This window comes from Nanorana parkeri, unplaced genomic scaffold (genome assembly GCF_000935625.1).
Source record: "Nanorana parkeri isolate BGI_ZX_2015 unplaced genomic scaffold, ASM93562v1 scaffold188, whole genome shotgun sequence".
Lineage (NCBI taxonomy): Eukaryota > Metazoa > Chordata > Amphibia > Anura > Dicroglossidae > Nanorana > Nanorana parkeri.
In genome coordinates, this window is record NW_017306456.1 from 1,585,959 (window position 1) to 1,604,200 (window position 18,242).

The window sequence follows — 18,242 nt, forward strand, 5'->3', positions numbered from 1 at the left end:
ATATATATATATAATTATATAGTCCAGGCTGTACATTGTTTTACTTTTTTTGCTTAAATTACAATAAGCTTTATTAAAACCACAAGATCAATCAGGCATGTCGTTCTCCGCCACACGTGACTCCCTCGCCTAAAGGGACTCTCCCTCCCTGGAAAGGACTCTCCCTCGCTTGAAAGGACTCTCCCTCGCTTGAAAGGACTCTCCCTCATTTGGAAGGACTCTCCCTCATTTGGAAGGACTCTCCCTCGCCTGTAAGGACCCTCCCTCGCTTGGAAGGACTCTCCCTCGCTTGGAAGGACTCTCCCTCATTTGGAAGGACTCTCCCTCACTTGGAAGGACTCTCCCTCGCTTGGAAGTACTCTCCCTCGCTTGAAAGGACCCTCCCTCGCTTGATAGGACTCTCCCTCGCTTGATAGGACTCTCCCTCGCTTGATAGGACTCTCCCTCGCTTGGAAGGACTCTCCCTCGCTTGGAAGGACTCTCCCTCGCTTGAAAGCACTGTCCCTCGTTTGAAAGGACTCTTTTTTTCTGTAATTTGTGCATGGGAGTTACTTCATCTCGGCACAAGACCGCGCCGCGACTATACACTGAGCTGCACACATGCGGCCCAGAGTACACAAACGTTGAAGGGCAGGGAGAGATATACAGAATCTCCCAACCTGTCAGCGGTTAGAAAACAATTACTCTACATCAGTTTTAGGCTTAGAGAAATTCCTTCTCACTTCCTAAAGCACTAAACAGAATATAATTCTACACTATGCAGTGTAACAATTGTAATACTGTAACAATGTATTTATGAATGAAGCTTGTTTGCAGGCTCCATTCACAAAAAAAGAGTGGCTGCAGGCACTCCTGGAATTACAGGGGGTCCCGGGTTGTAGGAAGAGTGGGTGCAGGCACGAGGCAGGAGAGGGGGTTGCTGAAACTGGACATCAGAAAGCCCACAAACCAGCTTCTCCTATTTTGTGCCACCAAAGCAGATTATTAAAAAGAAACAGAGAAGCTGATTGGTTGCTGAAAGGAAATACAGTCGGTTCTTCTCTTTGGCATTTGGGGCTCTGTGTTAGAACGGATCTCCTCAATCAGCCATCTTGTCACTATTTCTCCCATGAACAAAGCCGATCGGTTGACCAGAAACTCGACAGCATTGAGACGCAATGAACCGTTATTTATATTAATGACGGCCTACAAGACAGCATCTTCCATATTGTGTAGGCGAGAGGTACACTTGAACCGTGCAACTTTATCGATAAAACTATTTTTCACAGAGACAAGACACAGTGACAGACGGAACTCACCCCGTGACGCATACTCTCATTAGCTCGGTCTGCGACTTCTGAGACAATGAGCAAGGCAGCTGTAATAAGAGAAATATATCATCGTTATCACTTCTGGCTGTGCAAGGGATCTCCTTCCCCATGTTCTCCAGCCTTTCTTTTCAGGGGATAAATGCCTCAAACAGCAAATGTTCATAAAATTCATAATTATGCAAAAACCTGCAGCGATTAATCACAAGCCCAACTCCAGCCAAAAAAAAAAAATGGATTTGGTTTTATATAGATCGGGAAACAGTTGGAGCCAATGCCGGGTTTTCTGCTGCTGTCTGTGTTGCTGCTGGGGAGATTTTCCTTCACTTCCTGTTTGGTCTGACACCCGTCTACTAGGCAGGAAACAAGGGGAAATCTCCCCAGCATGAAAATGGATACCTAGGATGCATTTGCAATACAGCCTAGCTAGTGTCACACTCACCTCCTGTGCAATCTAGGGCAGGGTCTCACCTCTCATGTACATCTGCCAGAACTTCTGGGGTTCACTGACCATCATTAGTGCTGTGGCCAGTCAGGAGACAGCTCATTGAAAAGTGGCTCATGGTTCAACATCTGAACACAGCATCTTGTGATATGCAATGACCCCAGAGCATCTTGTAACAGGCAGTGACTCCACATCATCTTGTGACATGCAGTGACCCCACAGCATCTTGTGACATGCAATGACCCCAGAGCATCTTGTAACAGGCAGTGACCCCACAGCATCTTGTGACATGCAATGACCCCAGAGCATCTTGTAACAGGCAGTGACTCCACATCATCTTGTGATATGCAATGACCCCAGAGCATCTTGTAACAGGCAGTGACTCCAGAGCATCTTGTAACAGGCAGTGACTCCACATCATCTTGTGATATGCAATGACCCCAGAGCATCTTGTAACAGGCAGTGACTCCACATCATCTTGTGATATGCAATGACCCCAGAGCATCTTGTGACATGCAATGACCCCAGAGCATCTTGTAACAGGCAGTGACTCCACATCATCTTGTGATATGCAATGACCCCAGAGCATCTTGTAACAGGCAGTGACTCCACATCATCTTGTGATATGCAATGACCCCAGAGCATCTTGTGACATGCAATGACCCCAGAGCATCTTGTGACATGCAATGACCTGACCCCAGAGAATCTTGTGACAGGCAGTGACCCCAAAGCATTTGTGATATGCAGTGACCCCAGAGCATCTTGTGATACACACTGAGCCCTTTGTGCCCTGCGAGGCTGCGACTCAGCCTGTGTCAGCAAGTGACCCCAAAGCCCCTCATGATTCCCAGTGAGCCCAGCGCATCCTGTGTCACCCAGTGACCCTTATCACTTCCAACATTACCCAGTAACTCCAGAGCATAGTGTGCCACCCACCTGCGCATACTGCATTACCCAGTGACCCCAGTGCATCTGGTGTTATCGAGTGACCCCCAGAGCATCCTGTGTCATCATTTGGCTTTGATGAACCCTGTGCGTCCCATGATTCCAGTGCGTCCCAGATAATCCTGTTACATCCTGTAGCTGCAGTGCACCCTGTGTACCTCCTCTGACCCCTGTGTCTCAACACATCCTCATGAATTTCCCCCCACGGATGTGGGTGCGCTAGTGACTGCGGATAGCGCCCCCGTACTTGAAGCAGAAGAAGTTTGTCACCAGCACACCGATAGTTAAGTGTTCAATGCGGTCTATTTTATTGACATAGACTCATCTTGTCCATGGCGACGTTTCGGGGCCTCGCAGGGTCCCTTCATCAGCCTTGTATATGCCTGATGAAGGGACCTTGCGACGTCCCGAAACGTCGCTATGGACAAGATGAGTCTATGTCATTAAAGACCGCATTGAACACTTAACTGCTGCTGTGTTGGTGAGAAACGTCTTCTGTTTCAACACATCCTCAGGTACATTCTTATAGTGCTCTGGACTGTCTCACTCATCAGATACAGACCCCGGTCCATAACAGCTAGCAAACCAGAGTTTCACACCACTCAAGACCCCCAGCACATACCCAATCCCTCTTGGACAAATTATTCCAAGTTTTAGCCCTGAGGAAGTGGGAACACCCCGGAACACTTTGGCTCTATTATATACACAAAGTTACAAATAAAGTTACATTTTCTTAAAGTTGTAGGTTCAGACTATTCCTTGCAGCACTCCTCCTCCAGCAATAGATTTGTGACAACCTTAAAATCTTGACACAGGTTCTAACCCTTCACCTGCTCTACTAGAAAAGATCTTCTCTTATTGGCTGTGTCTCCATTGGAGAGATGTTCTCATCACTTCCTGTTCTGTACAACACCCATCAAATCAGGAAGTGATGAGCAAAAGGAAACACAGTCAGCAACCAGTCGCTTCCCAAAGTTCATCCATTTACCCCCTCTATACAGAAATGAAGAGAAAGATTTGGCTGGGGTTGGTTTTGTAAATGAAATCTGATTGGCTGGTTTAAAAGAAGGAACCTGTACTGGGAGAAATGTGTAGGCTGCCTTCGCTGGACTCATTCTAAACATACCGGGTGCCTGGCTGCCTGCAATACGTATTGAATCGCTAAGCAGATCATAAAGACTGATGCTAGAATTCCGAACCTCTATACCTGTTCCAGATCAGCGCCCTTATAAGCTGCCAATGAATCGGCACGACAGCCAGGCATCCGGCATTATCAGCAGGACAGATCAGTTCCATACTCTCCTTGTACAGGGTTTTTCCTCACAGATCAGCAATTCTTTTCACAGATATTGCAGGAACTTTCAGAAATTGTCCTTCTTATATTTACATTTTTGCTTTCAGAGATTACATTTTATTCAATTTGTTTACATTTTTATTCCTGTCAGAACAAATCCCGCACAATGGATTGATACTCCAGCCCAGCCAAAACAAATTCCAAACCACAGATTCCACATGGAGTCTGGAGAAAACCAGTTTCGGAATGTGATGGTAGTAAAAAAAATGAAGATTTTCAACTTTAGAGAATATATATGTATACTGTATACATACAATCATGGGCAAAAATATTGGCACCCCCGTATTTCTGTCAGATAATGCAACACTTCGCGCAGAAAATTGTTGCAATTACAAATGTTTCGGCGTTCTCATGTTTTTTTCTTTTGTTTGTATTGGTATAACAGAAAAAAGTGGAGGGAAAAAAAGCCAAATCTGACACATTCCACGCAAAAATCTAAAAATGGACTGGGCAAAATTATTGGCACCTTCTCCAAATTGCAAGAAATAGTTGCATTCCAAGTTTTTGTGGGAAAGCACGGACAATCTCCAGAGATCTTAATGTTCCTGCGTCCACTGTGCATGACATTGTCAAGAGGTTTACAGCCCATGGCACTGGAGCTGATCTCCCCGGACGTGGACGACAGAGAACTATTGATCAAGGATTGCAACAAAGGATTGTTGGAAAGGTGGAGAAAGACCCTCCGTCAACTTCCAGACACATTCAAGCTGACCTTCAGCTTGTATGTGATGTTTTGGGGTTGCTTTGCTGCTTCAGGCACTGGATGTCCCAACTGTCCTAAATGCACGGCATTATGAAATCTGAAGACTAACAAAGAATTCTGGGGTGCAATGTAGGGCCCGGTGTGGAAATGTCGGGTCTCCATCAGAGGTCATGGGTCTTACAGCAGGACAATGACCCAAAGCACCCAGAAATGGTTTCAGACAAAGCGCTGGAGAGTACTGGACTGGCCAGCATTAAGGCCCGGTTCACACCTGAGCGTTTGCCTATGGGCATGGTTCTCACCTGCGCATTGTACCGCGCGTAGGATCGCGCGGTAAAAGCGCCATACGCCCAAAGAAGTACAGGAGCTTCTTTGGGGCATATTAACGCGCGTATCCGGCTGTATCCATCAGAATACAGACGGATACCCCCTCGGAAACTCGCGTTTGCCGCGCGTTTCTTTTACCGCAAATCGCGGTAAAACCGCGCGGTAAGAAACGCGTGGCAAACGTGAGTTTCCAATACACTAAGTGTGAACCCAGCGTAAGTCCAGATCTGAATCCCATAGAGCTCCTGTGGAGGGATCTCAAAACAGCAGTTGGGAAAAGGAACCCTTCCAATCGGAGAGACCCGGAGCAGTTGGCGAAAGAAGAGCGCTCCAAAATTCCTGTAGAGAGGTGTAACAAACTCATTGATGGTTACAGGAAGCCATTGATTTCAGTTATTTTTTTCCAAGGGCTACCATATATTAATTGAGGGTGCCAATAATTCTGTCCAGTCCATTTTTGGAGTCTTGCGTGGAATGTGTCAGGTTTGGCTTTTTTTTTTTTCTCCACTCTTTTGTGTCACCAATACAAACAAAAGAAATAAACATGAGAATGCGGAAACATTTGTAATCGCAACAATTTTCTACGTGAAGTGGTGGATTATCTGACAGAAATACAGGGGTGCCAATATTTTTTGCCATGACTGTATATATGTAATTTTTAATTGAAACAAATTGATACAAAAAATGTAACACAGAAAACACAGTATTAGCTCAACAGATCTTAGAGATTGGATCTAAAATATGTGTATTATTTTTTTCCCTTCTTTCAATATTTTGGTAATATATTTCTGTGGTGCAGATTAATGACACGATCAGAGAAGGAAACATTTCTGCATCCCGAATCCGCCCCGTCTGTATTTTCGTGCACAAGCGAGCTTGATGAATTGCGCGGCAGGAAATTTGCACGTATAAGCAGCAGATCGGGCTCGGAATTCCTATAACTGTGACTATGATGAATAGACTCCCGGCACTTCACTTGAACCAGATGATGCCGGAGGAATTGATTAACTCCTTAGAGACCCAAAATAGAGAGACAGGGGAATCTCCGGGGGGCGAGATGGAGAGTGCGGATTATACAATGTACGGTCACTCACCTTGGGTATCTTCGTATTCCGCCCAGTCTGGACAGAGATTGTTCACATAATCTGCAGGAAGAGATGGAGAGTCATTTAGAAGGAGCGCAGGTTTAAATCAGAACGCTGGACAATGTAAATACATGGTTGAGATACACATGAGTGGGGGCGAATGAAATTTAGAGTTTTCCTTTTCAGCGAAGAATCGAGAAATTTTGGTAAAACTTCACAATTTTGGAGCCAATAGGTAAGTTTTGTTGGTAGTTTTTTTAGGGTGTAATGGCCTTTAAAATACAACCTAAGGCTCCTTTATGATTGTATAAACCAGGGATAGGCAAACTCCGGCCCTCCAGCCATGATGCAATTACAAATCCCATCAGGCACTCCAAGACCCTGACAGCCACAGGCATGACTTATAGAGGCGGATGCATGGTGGGATTTGTAGTTGCACCACAGCTGGAGGGCCGTAGTTTGCCTATCCCTGATCTAAATAGCTTCCAAATCCAGTTACTAGTCCCTAGTTCTGAATTCAGGAGCACTGCAGCATCGTTGCCACCCCATCACAGGAAGCTGCAGTAGGTGAACTTCACTGGCAGGATCATTAAGTATTTGTGGGACTGTGCAAGGGAACTTGTGTACTTATAATTAAGTGATACTGCACATGTTTTTTTTTTTTTGGTTCTGCTTTAAATGGTTGGTAAGGGTTATAGAAGCTCCTTTTACCTATCTTGGACCTGTTCTAAAAAAAAGAGCTCCTGGCAAGCCTCCTTTTTTTAAATATTTTTGCAGAAAGACAACAATTTAAAGTACACGACTGACATATAACATTAAAAGAAAAATAAATAAATATAAAAGGAAAAAATATATACTGTATAGAGAGAGAGTATAGTTTTATAATATATATATGTATATATATATATATATATATATATATATATATATAAAAAAATATATATATATTAGGTATGCACCTATATATCGGCCGCCGAAACATATCGGCCGAAAATTGCACTTTTGGCTAAATGCCGAAAGTGCCATTTTTCTACCGATACGTCGGCGCATCCCTTCTTTCTTTCCTCCCCGCTGGGCGCTGCTCTGTGTCCCAGCGGGGAGGAGAGAAAGTGTCACAGGCGGCCGAGCGTTGCGGGAGGAGAGCGCTGTGAGTGGCCGGCTTCTCTCCTCCCACACCGTTCAGCCTCCTATCACAGTCCGGCAGAGCGGCGGTGTGGGCGGAGACAGACAGCATTGTCAAAGGAAGCTGAGCTCTCCGCTCCGCTCGCTCAGCCTCCTGTGACAGCGTGTCAGAAAGGAGAGCGGTACAAGCACTCAGCGATCAATGAGTGCTTGTAGAGAATTGAGGACAGAGTATGTTTACTATATCCTGAATTATGAATGAATGGGAAGTGATCTACATCCCCTCCTGTCCATTCATGATTGTGGTTATAGTAAACATACTCTGTCCTCATGTTATGAATGTATAGGAACACTCAGTATAGAGGATTCCTGTTCATTTATGACAGGGGATGCAGAAAGAAAGATTGAGGACTCTGTGTCCTCAATCTCTTTATATTTTAAAAGGGAAATATCAGGGGTTTGTTTAGACCCCCAATATTTCCCCGAAAGCCCCTAAAAATACAAATATTTTAAAACAAATTAATAAATAAATAAAAGTAAATATTAAAAAAAATTAAAAGTTTATAAAAAATAAATAAAAATAAACTATTTTTAAAAAATTAAAAAAATTAAAATAAAAAAAACATTCTCGGTTTCGGCCTGACAAATATATATATACTGTATATACATACACACACACACACATACACACACATATATATATATATACAACATTCCCTCTAAGTATTACAGTCTGTGTTTCTGTGTTTATTGTCCAGGTCAATCATCAGAAGACAACTCCGCACAAAAGCACATTTGTATGCCCGGAGGATTCGCCTTTACATGGTAATAATACGTCGACATACATTTTATTAAAAATTAAGATGAAGAGTCCGGCGAGACAGAAGTCTGTCTCATCGTGGCCTCTGACTGATTGTGCTGAGCAGAACAATATCAGCGCGCTGAATCATCAAAGGACCAGCTGTAGGAACACAAACTGCGCAAGAAGATCTCCAACACGGCTTTAAATGTATTACTGTCACCGACGCACGCGTCCCATGAGAGCGCCCGGCTCGATAAGCATTGTCTATTCATTTTTATATAGATATAAAAAAAAATATCCGTCTACTCCCAATGTACAAATTGTTCCTGGCTCGTCTGAGGAAAAGTTTTACATTGTCCGCTGAGATTTCCGTCTAGCTAAGCTGTTTCATTGTACTAAAGAAGAACTCCGGTCTAATGAAGAATCAAGAAATGTCAAATCATTGTTGCGAGCCTGATTTTTGGGTTTCAGTTTAAAGGAGAACTATGAGGTGAGTGATTTTCCCTCCTCCTCGTAGTTTGAGCCGACGTGTGACAATGAGACTGTCACAGGTCGGCTCAATAGATCAGGAAGTGAGCGAACACATACCGTCGTTCGCTCACTTCTCGATTCTGTCCCTGCAGAGAGCCGTGACTGTCACTCACGGCTCCCTGCAGGGATTCCCCCCCTCCCCTGTCCGATCCTCCAGCGCTGACTGGCGGAACGGATGGGGGAGGGGGCGGGTACAGCTGGCTCTCCCTCTAGATAGGAAGAGCCAGCTGTCAATCACGCAGCTGGGTGGATCTCGACAGTAATGTCGGGATCCGTCGGTCTCAGTATACCGCGTGCTGTAGCTCGCGGTATACTGAGCTTTGGGTCACGGGAGGACGCTAGTTTGTGTCCTCCCGTGACCCTTAGGAGAACTATGGGGGAAAACACTTACCCCGTAGTTCTCCTTTAAGGGCAGACAATGATACAGGAGGAATGTGAGTAACAATGTAATCACTGTAAAGGAAAACACAATAAAAAAGTGTTTCCTGTTTTGTTTTTGAATATAGAGAGCTGGTCATGGCTGAGTGTGCGTTTAGTGATACAAGAATCTTAATCGTCAGTGTTACATTTTACATACCAGTACAGATAACAGATTTACTTATAATTTATAATGACCTCCTTAATTATTCATCGTTACTTTGGTCTGACTCTTCAGCTTGAGTCATGGAATCAGAGGTCAGCTAAAGTCAATTGCTACCCTGTTAACCGCTTGACCTCTCACACTGAGGTTGGATTATCTAAGGAGCACATTTTTCACTTAAATTGGTGAAGCTGTATTCGCTTCAATCATCCCATCGTGGGCCAAAGAAAATCTAATTTTCACTTTATTCATTGAAAATAGTATATCATCTCCGCTGCCTTCCGGCTTCTGAGTGTGCAAATAGCTGCTACAGATTTAAAATGAAATTTTGTGGTCAATTTTTGTTTTAAAGTTTACACATTTATGAAATGTTTATATCCATTTTCATGAATTGTATAAAATGTGTGTGTTTTTTTTTTAGAAATAAATATTTAATTCAGGATGCCTCCAAACATGCTGGGCTAGGCTTTCCCCATGGAAAGCCCAGCAGCAGCCCTCCAATTACTGACTGTTCCTACAGATGGAAAGCCAGTTCCATTCCATCTCTGCTAACAGTGTACTCTCTCTTCCTCCAGCGTCCCAGGTCCCAAGGACCGGACAGGTAGATGTGTAAGGGCCACACTAACTGATGTCACTAGTTATCAGGAGCTGAGCGTGATGCTCTGGGCGGCATCCTGGCCAGCTCCTTGCAACCAGTGACATCAGTGAGCAGGGCGGGACACCAGTTGCAGCCAGAGATGGTGAGATGATCCACGCCCCCATAAGCATGCACCACCCACAATGCTGCCCCCCTGAACGTGCACCACCACCACCCTGACCCCCCCAAACATGCAGCACCAGTAGCCCCCCCAGTCGGCAAAAATCTAGGGACACCCCTGGTCAGAGGTCACCTTAAGTCTAACAGTTGCTGCCCCGTCAACTGACTGACCATTCACACTGAGGTTGACTTACCAAAAGAATACATGTAAAGTGCCTTTATGTTACAATGTATGCAAAGCATGCTGGGCCGTCTCCATAAAAAAAGCCCAGCACTAGCCCTCCAGTTGCTGGCTGCTCCTACAGATAGAAAGTCAGTTCCATTCCACCTCTGCCGGCAGTATGAGAATATTTCCTCGTAGTGTGAGTGTGTTATCATTCAATAGCACGATATATCTGGGTGGATTATTTGATGTATGCATGATTCCATGCACCTAGTCATCTATTTACCACCCCCATTACATCTATGCAAACATACCGGGATATGTAGCGTCACAAAAGCGCTACTGACAGCTGGCGCCCCGACCTGGACCGACCGAAGATATAAAACAAGAGCTGTCACATGTGGAAATTATTGCAAGTGACAACGGGGGATGTGCGAAGATTCCACGAGACGCCCTAATACGATATAATTTTCCCGTCAAGATGAAAATGAGGTCTTTTCAGTCTGTTCCATGCGTGGCCCTTAACGTGTTCCTATTCAAGACCTACTCCCCTTTAACAAACAGAAGCCGCGGCAGTTATGTCACTTACTGTAAATATAACAAAAAAGGTTGAAACAGGAAAAATTAATTTCCAGTCTGAGGCCAGGAAGAGATTCGGTTTGGTCTCCTCGGGGACAGATTTGGCAGCCGCTTTGCTGCGGTCCGTCGCAGGATTCCTCTGAACCATCGTTAAGGCAGATAGAACTGCTGAACTTTCTGTACCCTGAGTCAGGTACGCAGTTCTGGTGCATTGTTACACACCTAATATCACGTAATGATCTATGACAGCACCAAACATAAGCGGTACATCCCTGCAATACATGAACATCCCCCCATATTGTATCCCTTTACAGATCCTGCAATACATGAACATCCCCCCATATTGTATCCCTTTACAGATCCTGCAATACATGAACATCCCCCCATATTGTATCCCTTTACAGATCCTGCAATACATGAACATCCCCCCATATTGTATCCCTTTACAGATCCTGCAATACATGAACATCCCCCCATATTGTATCCCTTTACAGATCCTGCAATACATGAACATCCCCCCATATTGTATCCCTTTACAGATCCTGCAATACATGAACATCCCCCCATATTGTATCCCTTTACAGATCCTGCAATACATGAACATCCCCCCATATTGTATCCCTTTACAGATCCTGCAATACATGAACATCCCCCCATATTGTATCCCTTTACAGATCCTGCAATACATGAACATCCCCCCATATTGTATCCCTTTACAGATCCTGCAATACATGAACATCCCCCCATATTGTATCCCTTTACAGATCCTGCAATACATGAACATCCCCCCATATTGTATCCCTTTACAGATCCTGCAATACATGAACATCCCCCCATATTGTATCCCTTTACAGATCCTGCAATACATGAACATCCCCCCATATTGTATCCCTTTACAGATCCTGCAATACATGAACATCCCCCCATATTGTATCCCTTTACAGATCCTGCAATACATGAACATCCCCCCATATTGTATCCCTTTACAGATCCTGCAATACATGAACATCCCCCCATATTGTATCCCTTTACAGATCCTGCAATACATGAACATCCCCCCATATTGTATCCCTTTACAGATCCTGCAATACATGAACATCCCCCCATATTGTATCCCTTTACAGATCCTGCAATACATGAACATCCCCCCATATTGTATCCCTTTACAGATCCTGCAATACATGAACATCCCCCCATATTGTATCCCTTTACAGATCCTGCAATACATGAACATCCCCCCATATTGTATCCCTTTACAGATCCTGCAATACATGAACATCCCCCCATATTGTATCCCTTTACAGATCCTGCAATACATGAACATCCCCCCATATTGTATCCCTTTACAGATCCTGCAATACATGAACATCCCCCCATATTGTATCCCTTTACAGATCCTGCAATACATGAACATCCCCCCATATTGTATCCCTTTACAGATCCTGCAATACATGAACATCCCCCCATATTGTATCCCTTTACAGATCCTGCAATACATGAACATCCCCCCATATTGTATCCCTTTACAGATCCTGCAATACATGAACATCCCCCCATATTGTATCCCTTTACAGATCCTGCAATACATGAACATCCCCCCATATTGTATCCCTTTACAGATCCTGCAATACATGAACATCCCCCCATATTGTATCCCTTTACAGATCCTGCAATACATGAACATCCCCCCATATTGTATCCCTTTACAGATCCTGCAATACATGAACATCCCCCCATATTGTATCCCTTTACAGACCCTGCTATACATGAACATCCCCCCCATATTGTATCCCTTTACAGACCCTGCAATACTTGAACATCCCCCCATATTGTATCCCTTTACAGACCCTGTCTTGGTTAACCACTGAATCCCTCCTCCTTTCTTCACCTCCACAACATAAGGTCATTGTCTTGTAGCACATGTTAAGAACTGGGAGGAATCCTTGAGATATCACAGGAAGAGTTAACAGGATACAGGGCAGCTCTGAGTTTCTGGCAGGATCAACAGGAACCCCCCCCCCCCCCGCACTAATAGAACAGATATAACAAACCACTTTCAGTGGTATATTTAATAGACCAAAAGGGATCAAATAAGAGACGGTCATTGTTGGGGGTTCACATTCACTTAAAGGCTCTCTATGATGCATGCATATGACAAATGCAAAATAGAGACAGTGTGTGTCTGACGGTAGAGGGGGGCGTGTCTGACTAGAGAGGAGGTGTATCTGACCAGAGATGGGTATGTTTGACCAGAGAGAAGCTATGTCTGGCCAGAGAAGGGGCATGTCACACCAGAAAAGGGGCAAGTCTCACCAGAGAGGAGGGGTGTCTGTCCAGAGAGGGGGGGTGTCTGTCCAGAGAGGGGGTATGTCTGACCAGAGAGGGGGTATGTCTGACCAGAGAGGGTGTGTGTCTCACCAGAGAGGGGGCGTGTCAGACCAGAGAGGGAGCATGTCAGATCAGAGAGGGGACCTGTTTGACCAGAGAGGGGGCATGTCTGACCACAGAAGGGGCGTGTCTGATCAGAGAGGGAGCGTGTCTGATTAACCAGGGGACCTGTTTGACCAGAGAGGGGGCGTGTCTGACTAGAGAGGGGGCATCTCTGATCAGGTCTTTAATATTATGGAGTGCATGGGGCACTGTGACCAAAGGTTGGTGTTTATTGGACTGAACAGTTCTATTCAGACACACTTTAATACGTCCATAACAAAAAAATCGATGTCAGACTATAAAAATGATGCTCATAAGTAGGAATGTGCGGACTTTACCAAAATTGATTTAGCTGCAAGATCACCAATTTTATGTTTTGCTGTCTTCCCAGCAAGGACGTAGGAAGCAATATAAACCTGATGCGTTTTTATATATATTCTCTCTCTCTACCCAAATCTGAAACAAAAATTTCTGGCTTTACATTATTGTATTAGTAGTTTGTTCCTCACCTGTAAGGATCATGTGATACTTGAAGATCCTCTGCACCACTTTCATCAGTTCATGTTTGATGCTCGACTGTCTTCTCTGGAAGATCCTCTGTTCAAAAACAAGGAGAGTTCCTGTCATTTCTGCGCTCTCACAATTGTATTCATAGTATTCGTTGTATGTTTATTGCACAGTGGAAATAAAGTTGTCGTTGGAACAAGTGTCCCCATCAAATTATTTCCCAGCATGTCCTATTCTGGTTACTTCTCACCCAAGAGAAACCCAACCTTCTCTCACCCATGAGGAACCCAACCTTCTCACCCAAGAGGAACCCAACCTTCTCACCAAAGAGGAACCCAACCTTCTCACCCAAGAGGAACCCGACCTTCTCACCCAAGAGAAACCCAACCTTCTCTCACCCATGAGGAACCCAACCTTCTCACCCAAGAGCAACCCAACCTTCTCATCCAAGAGGAACCCAAACTTCTCACCCAAGAGGAACCCGACTTTCTCACCCAAGAGGAACCCAACCTTCTCACCCAAGAGGAACCCAACCTTTTTACCCAAGAGGATCACGAACAGCCACATGCATTACTCCCTGAAGCAGATGCATGTTGGGGTTTGTAGTTTTACCAAAGCTGGAGGGCTTTGGTTTGCCTACCCTTGACATAGGGCATCAGTGTTAAAGAAGGACTGAAGCCAAGACTTTTATTTAGTTTTGGATAGAGTAAGGAAGGTTTATAACCCCTGTCATCTGTGTCCCATTGGAGGGATTTCTCTTAACTTCCTGTCTGATAGCCACAACAGGAAGTGAGAAAGCATATCCCTCCAAAGTGAAGGAAATTCCTGGTGGTCACCAGAACTAGTGTCCCCATTGTAAGATTTCTCATCTGTCCCTGTTCTGGTGACAACCCAAAATTTGGAATTTTCTTTCATTTTCATTGATAACGGTCACCAGGACAAATAGAGATGGTGAATCTCCCCAATGGGGACACAGACAGCAATGAAAACCTGATGGGTGGTCTAATCCCTCTCCACTCTATCCAAAACCAGTTCTAGCTTTGCACTATAATGGTTATCGTTTTGCATTAGCTGCTGTGTTGGCAGAAGGAGCAACACAATGGCAGCTTGTAATTTTCTTGCAGGGGATTACTTGAAGTCTGTGTGCGGAAATACAATGTTGCAATAATTAAATTTCTATGTAAATATTTAGCAGCGATGCGCCATCTGGCAGCTCCCCTCCACGGAGATGGGGCCTTCCCTGTCATCCATCGATGGCGGTCACCATTCGTCAGCTCAGGAATCCGGTGACAGGCCAGATAAACACTCGGCATCTGGGATGAGCCGGCGTGATTGAGAAATGAGCTTTCTGCACAAAAAGGAAGTTCGCTCCAAAAACGAGCGGAGGATTGACTCATCACATGTCGCAGCGACGATTGGAGAGCGAGGCGGCTGGCAGCGTTCCCCGGCTCGATGGGTCCATGAAATGCTCATTAATTGTGTCATTGATAAAGTGGACTTGTCACATGCACAGCGTTGAAAGAGCCATGAAGGAGGGCTGTGACAATATTTATGAAGATCCCTGCTATCTATTCAACGGGATGGGTGGCCGAGGGGTAGGAGGCGTTTAAAGCTGAACTCCGCGATAAGCAAATATTGGCATGTGTATTCTTCCTTGAATGTTGGCGAGCTTTGTGTATTTCTTCCACATCTGTGCAGTAATCCAGTGTGAGACTTAGAGCTTCCTGTAATGAAGACAAGTCACTGCTGCTCTCTCTTCTTGTGCAGGGTGACTGGTCTTGTCTCCACCCCCTCCTGTAATAAAGAACAATCACTACTGCTCTCTCTTCTTGTGCAGGGTGAAGGGTCTTGTCTCTGCCCCATCCTGTAATACAGACCAGCCACTTCTGCTCTCTCTCCTTGTTCAGGGTGACTGGACTTGTCTCCGCCCCCTCCTGTAATGAAGACAGATCACTGCTGCTCTCTCTCCTTGTGCAGGATGGATGGTCTTCTCCCTGCCCCCTCCTGTAAAAAAGGCTGCTCACTGCTGCTCTCCCTCCGTGTACAGAGTGGCTGTTCTCGTCTCCACCCCTTCCTGTAATAAAGACCGCTCCCTGCTGCTCTCTCTCCTTGTGCAGGGTGACTGGTCTGGTCTCTGCCCCCTCCTGTAGTTTCCTGTAGTGGGTGGAGCCTGTTGGGTCCTTCCCACAGCTCTGCTCTTTGCACAGACTATCTACAGCACAAAGATGATGCCACTGCTCCTTTAACAAGATAATATCTGGGCTTGCAAATGCATTTGGTGCAAAGAAAGAGGCTACAATTCAAATAAACAGGACACCATACGCATTCATAATCACGGAAAAGGTTGGAGCTTTTCTAAAAAAAATGTTACATAACTTGAACATTTTAGATACAAAATTAAGACTCATTTCCAGACAGAAAATTGTGCAACAAAATAACCAATCAGATCACTGGAATCATTTTGATTGGCTGGTGTACTTAACACATTGCTCTTCCTTCACTGAAGAGTGAGTTTTCCTATAACGCTGTATCTCCTTATAATCCAAAGCGATTTTTATTACCTCGAAGTCTCTTATGACAGCCGCCACGCTGGGAGCTTTCATACTACAGTCATCGAGCGCAGCGCTCGTCTTGTCGAAGGCAACGATAAAAGCCGTGTGGTACTGAAACCTGGCTTCCCGGCTTAGGAAGATGTCTGCAATTTTCTGGTTCTCTTCCCTGCGGACAGAGGTAGGAGGTTAAACGTCACGTGGAATCCTGCTATGGCAAAATATAGAGTAGTGTGATCAACACAAACACCTCCTGCTTAATGATTTGGAAACCCTGGATGGTTAATTATAAAAATCCCTTTAAAGGAGAACTATGAGGCGAGTGCTTTTCACTCACGTCATAGTTCTAGCCGACCTGTGACAATGAGACTGTCACAGGTCGGCTCACATATCGGCGTTTGCTCACCTCTCGATCCTGTCACGGCTCTCTGCTGTGACAGGGGAGGGGCTGGATTCCCCCCACCCCGCTCCGATCCGCCAGCGCTGACTGGTGGATCGGACGGGGGAGGGGGCGGGTACAGCTGGCTCTGCCTCTAGATAGGCAGAGCCAACTGTCAGTCACGCAGCTGGGCGGATCCCGGCACAATTGTCGGGATCCGCTTCAGCTGCGGCGTCTCAGTATACCGCGAGCAGCAACGGTATACAGCTTGCGGTATACTGAGCTTAGGGTGATGGGAGGATGCTAGTTTGTGTCCTCCCGTTACCCTAAGGAGAACTATGGGGAAAAGACTTAACCCCATAGTTCCCCTTTAACACGCGTTTCTATAATATAAGTTTTATCTGAACTTCATCCAGATTACAAGTTTTTATTATAGAAATCCTTAGGTGTATTTTTACAGGTAGCATAAGTACCCAAATATGTCTTGGTATTAGCTCTCTGTTATCTGTGACCTCCTACATAACATTGCTAAGCCCTCATTCACACAAGTAACAACCGCCCCGTACAGATCCGTGCTGCGTGCAGGGCCGTATCGGTCCGCTCCCAGGAAGGACAGGTGCTGCGTGTGATTTGTACGCAGCCCCCGTCCTTCTCTAAGGGAGTACGAGGCCGTATGCAGCTCTACACTCACCCGAACTGCACGTCCGTACGGGTGCGGGTTCCCTGCTCGGACGCAGACAGAGCGTAGGGCGGTGTACAGCCTCGTACTCCCTTAGAGAAGGACTGGGGCTGCGTACAAATCACACGCAGCACCTGTCTTTCCCAGGAGCTGCCCGATACGGCCGTGCACGCAGCACGGATCTGTACGTGCCGGCTGTTACTCGTGTGAATGAGGGCAACTGTGAGAGGAAGGGGCAGCACTCTGAGCTAATCAGAACTTGTAGTTGCTTGAGTGCTGTAAGTCAGCAGTCTGAAAATGCTTACCCCATATTACATCTCTTTAAAAAATGCTGCAAGTAAAGAATATTATCTGGCCAGGCACACACTTCCTGTCTTAGGGTGGCTCCACTCTATGGAGGAGCAACCCAGCCACCCTTGGACAGCAGCACTGTCACCCTGTGGGGAGGGTGGTGTTAGATGCTATAGCAGATTTAGATGAACTTGACTATCAAATTAAATCTGAACTCCAGCTAAGGGCCCATGCTCACCATAGTGTTGCCTTAATCGCATGCTACCATGCAACTAATGCACGCTATCACGCAACGCCGCTAGCATGTGTTACCGTGCGCTAGATGCATTGCAATTCATTTTATTGGCACCTCAACACACCTCCTGGCAGTAACGCAATACCGTGCACTGTATTCGGTGAGAAAATTAGTGCATGCACTACATTTGTCTCAACCCCCCTATGCCACTTTTGCTGGACAGCTTGGTCTGTTCAAAGAATCTGAAAAATTAAGAGTTGAAAACAAAGGGGGAAAAAAAGAGAGAAATAAGAGAAAACACTAATGCAGCCAAGTCATCCAAAGATTGGTCAAATGCAACATGTGACATTTTTGCTTTAGGGTTTCGATACACTATAATCCCCAGCAGCAGCAATTGCAGATAGAGCACAGGGTTGTCTATCTTGCAACCCACACAAGTAGCAATGGCTAATCTTGCATGATTGCTTGTAAA

General features: G+C 45.4%; 1 protein-coding gene across 1 annotated transcript in view; it reads right to left on the reverse strand.

Moving 5' to 3' along the window:
• FGD5 (FYVE, RhoGEF and PH domain containing 5) overlaps positions 1-18,242 on the reverse strand; it is a 116,699-nt gene that overhangs the window by 33,746 nt on the left and 64,711 nt on the right. The window contains exons 7-10 of the mRNA XM_018555248.1: positions 16,199-16,355; positions 13,640-13,727; positions 6,176-6,226; positions 1,299-1,357 (exon numbers count right to left, since the gene is read on the reverse strand). Coding sequence (XP_018410750.1) covers positions 1,299-1,357; positions 6,176-6,226; positions 13,640-13,727; positions 16,199-16,355 — 355 coding nt within the window. The remainder of the gene's footprint in view (positions 1-1,298; positions 1,358-6,175; positions 6,227-13,639; positions 13,728-16,198; positions 16,356-18,242) is intronic.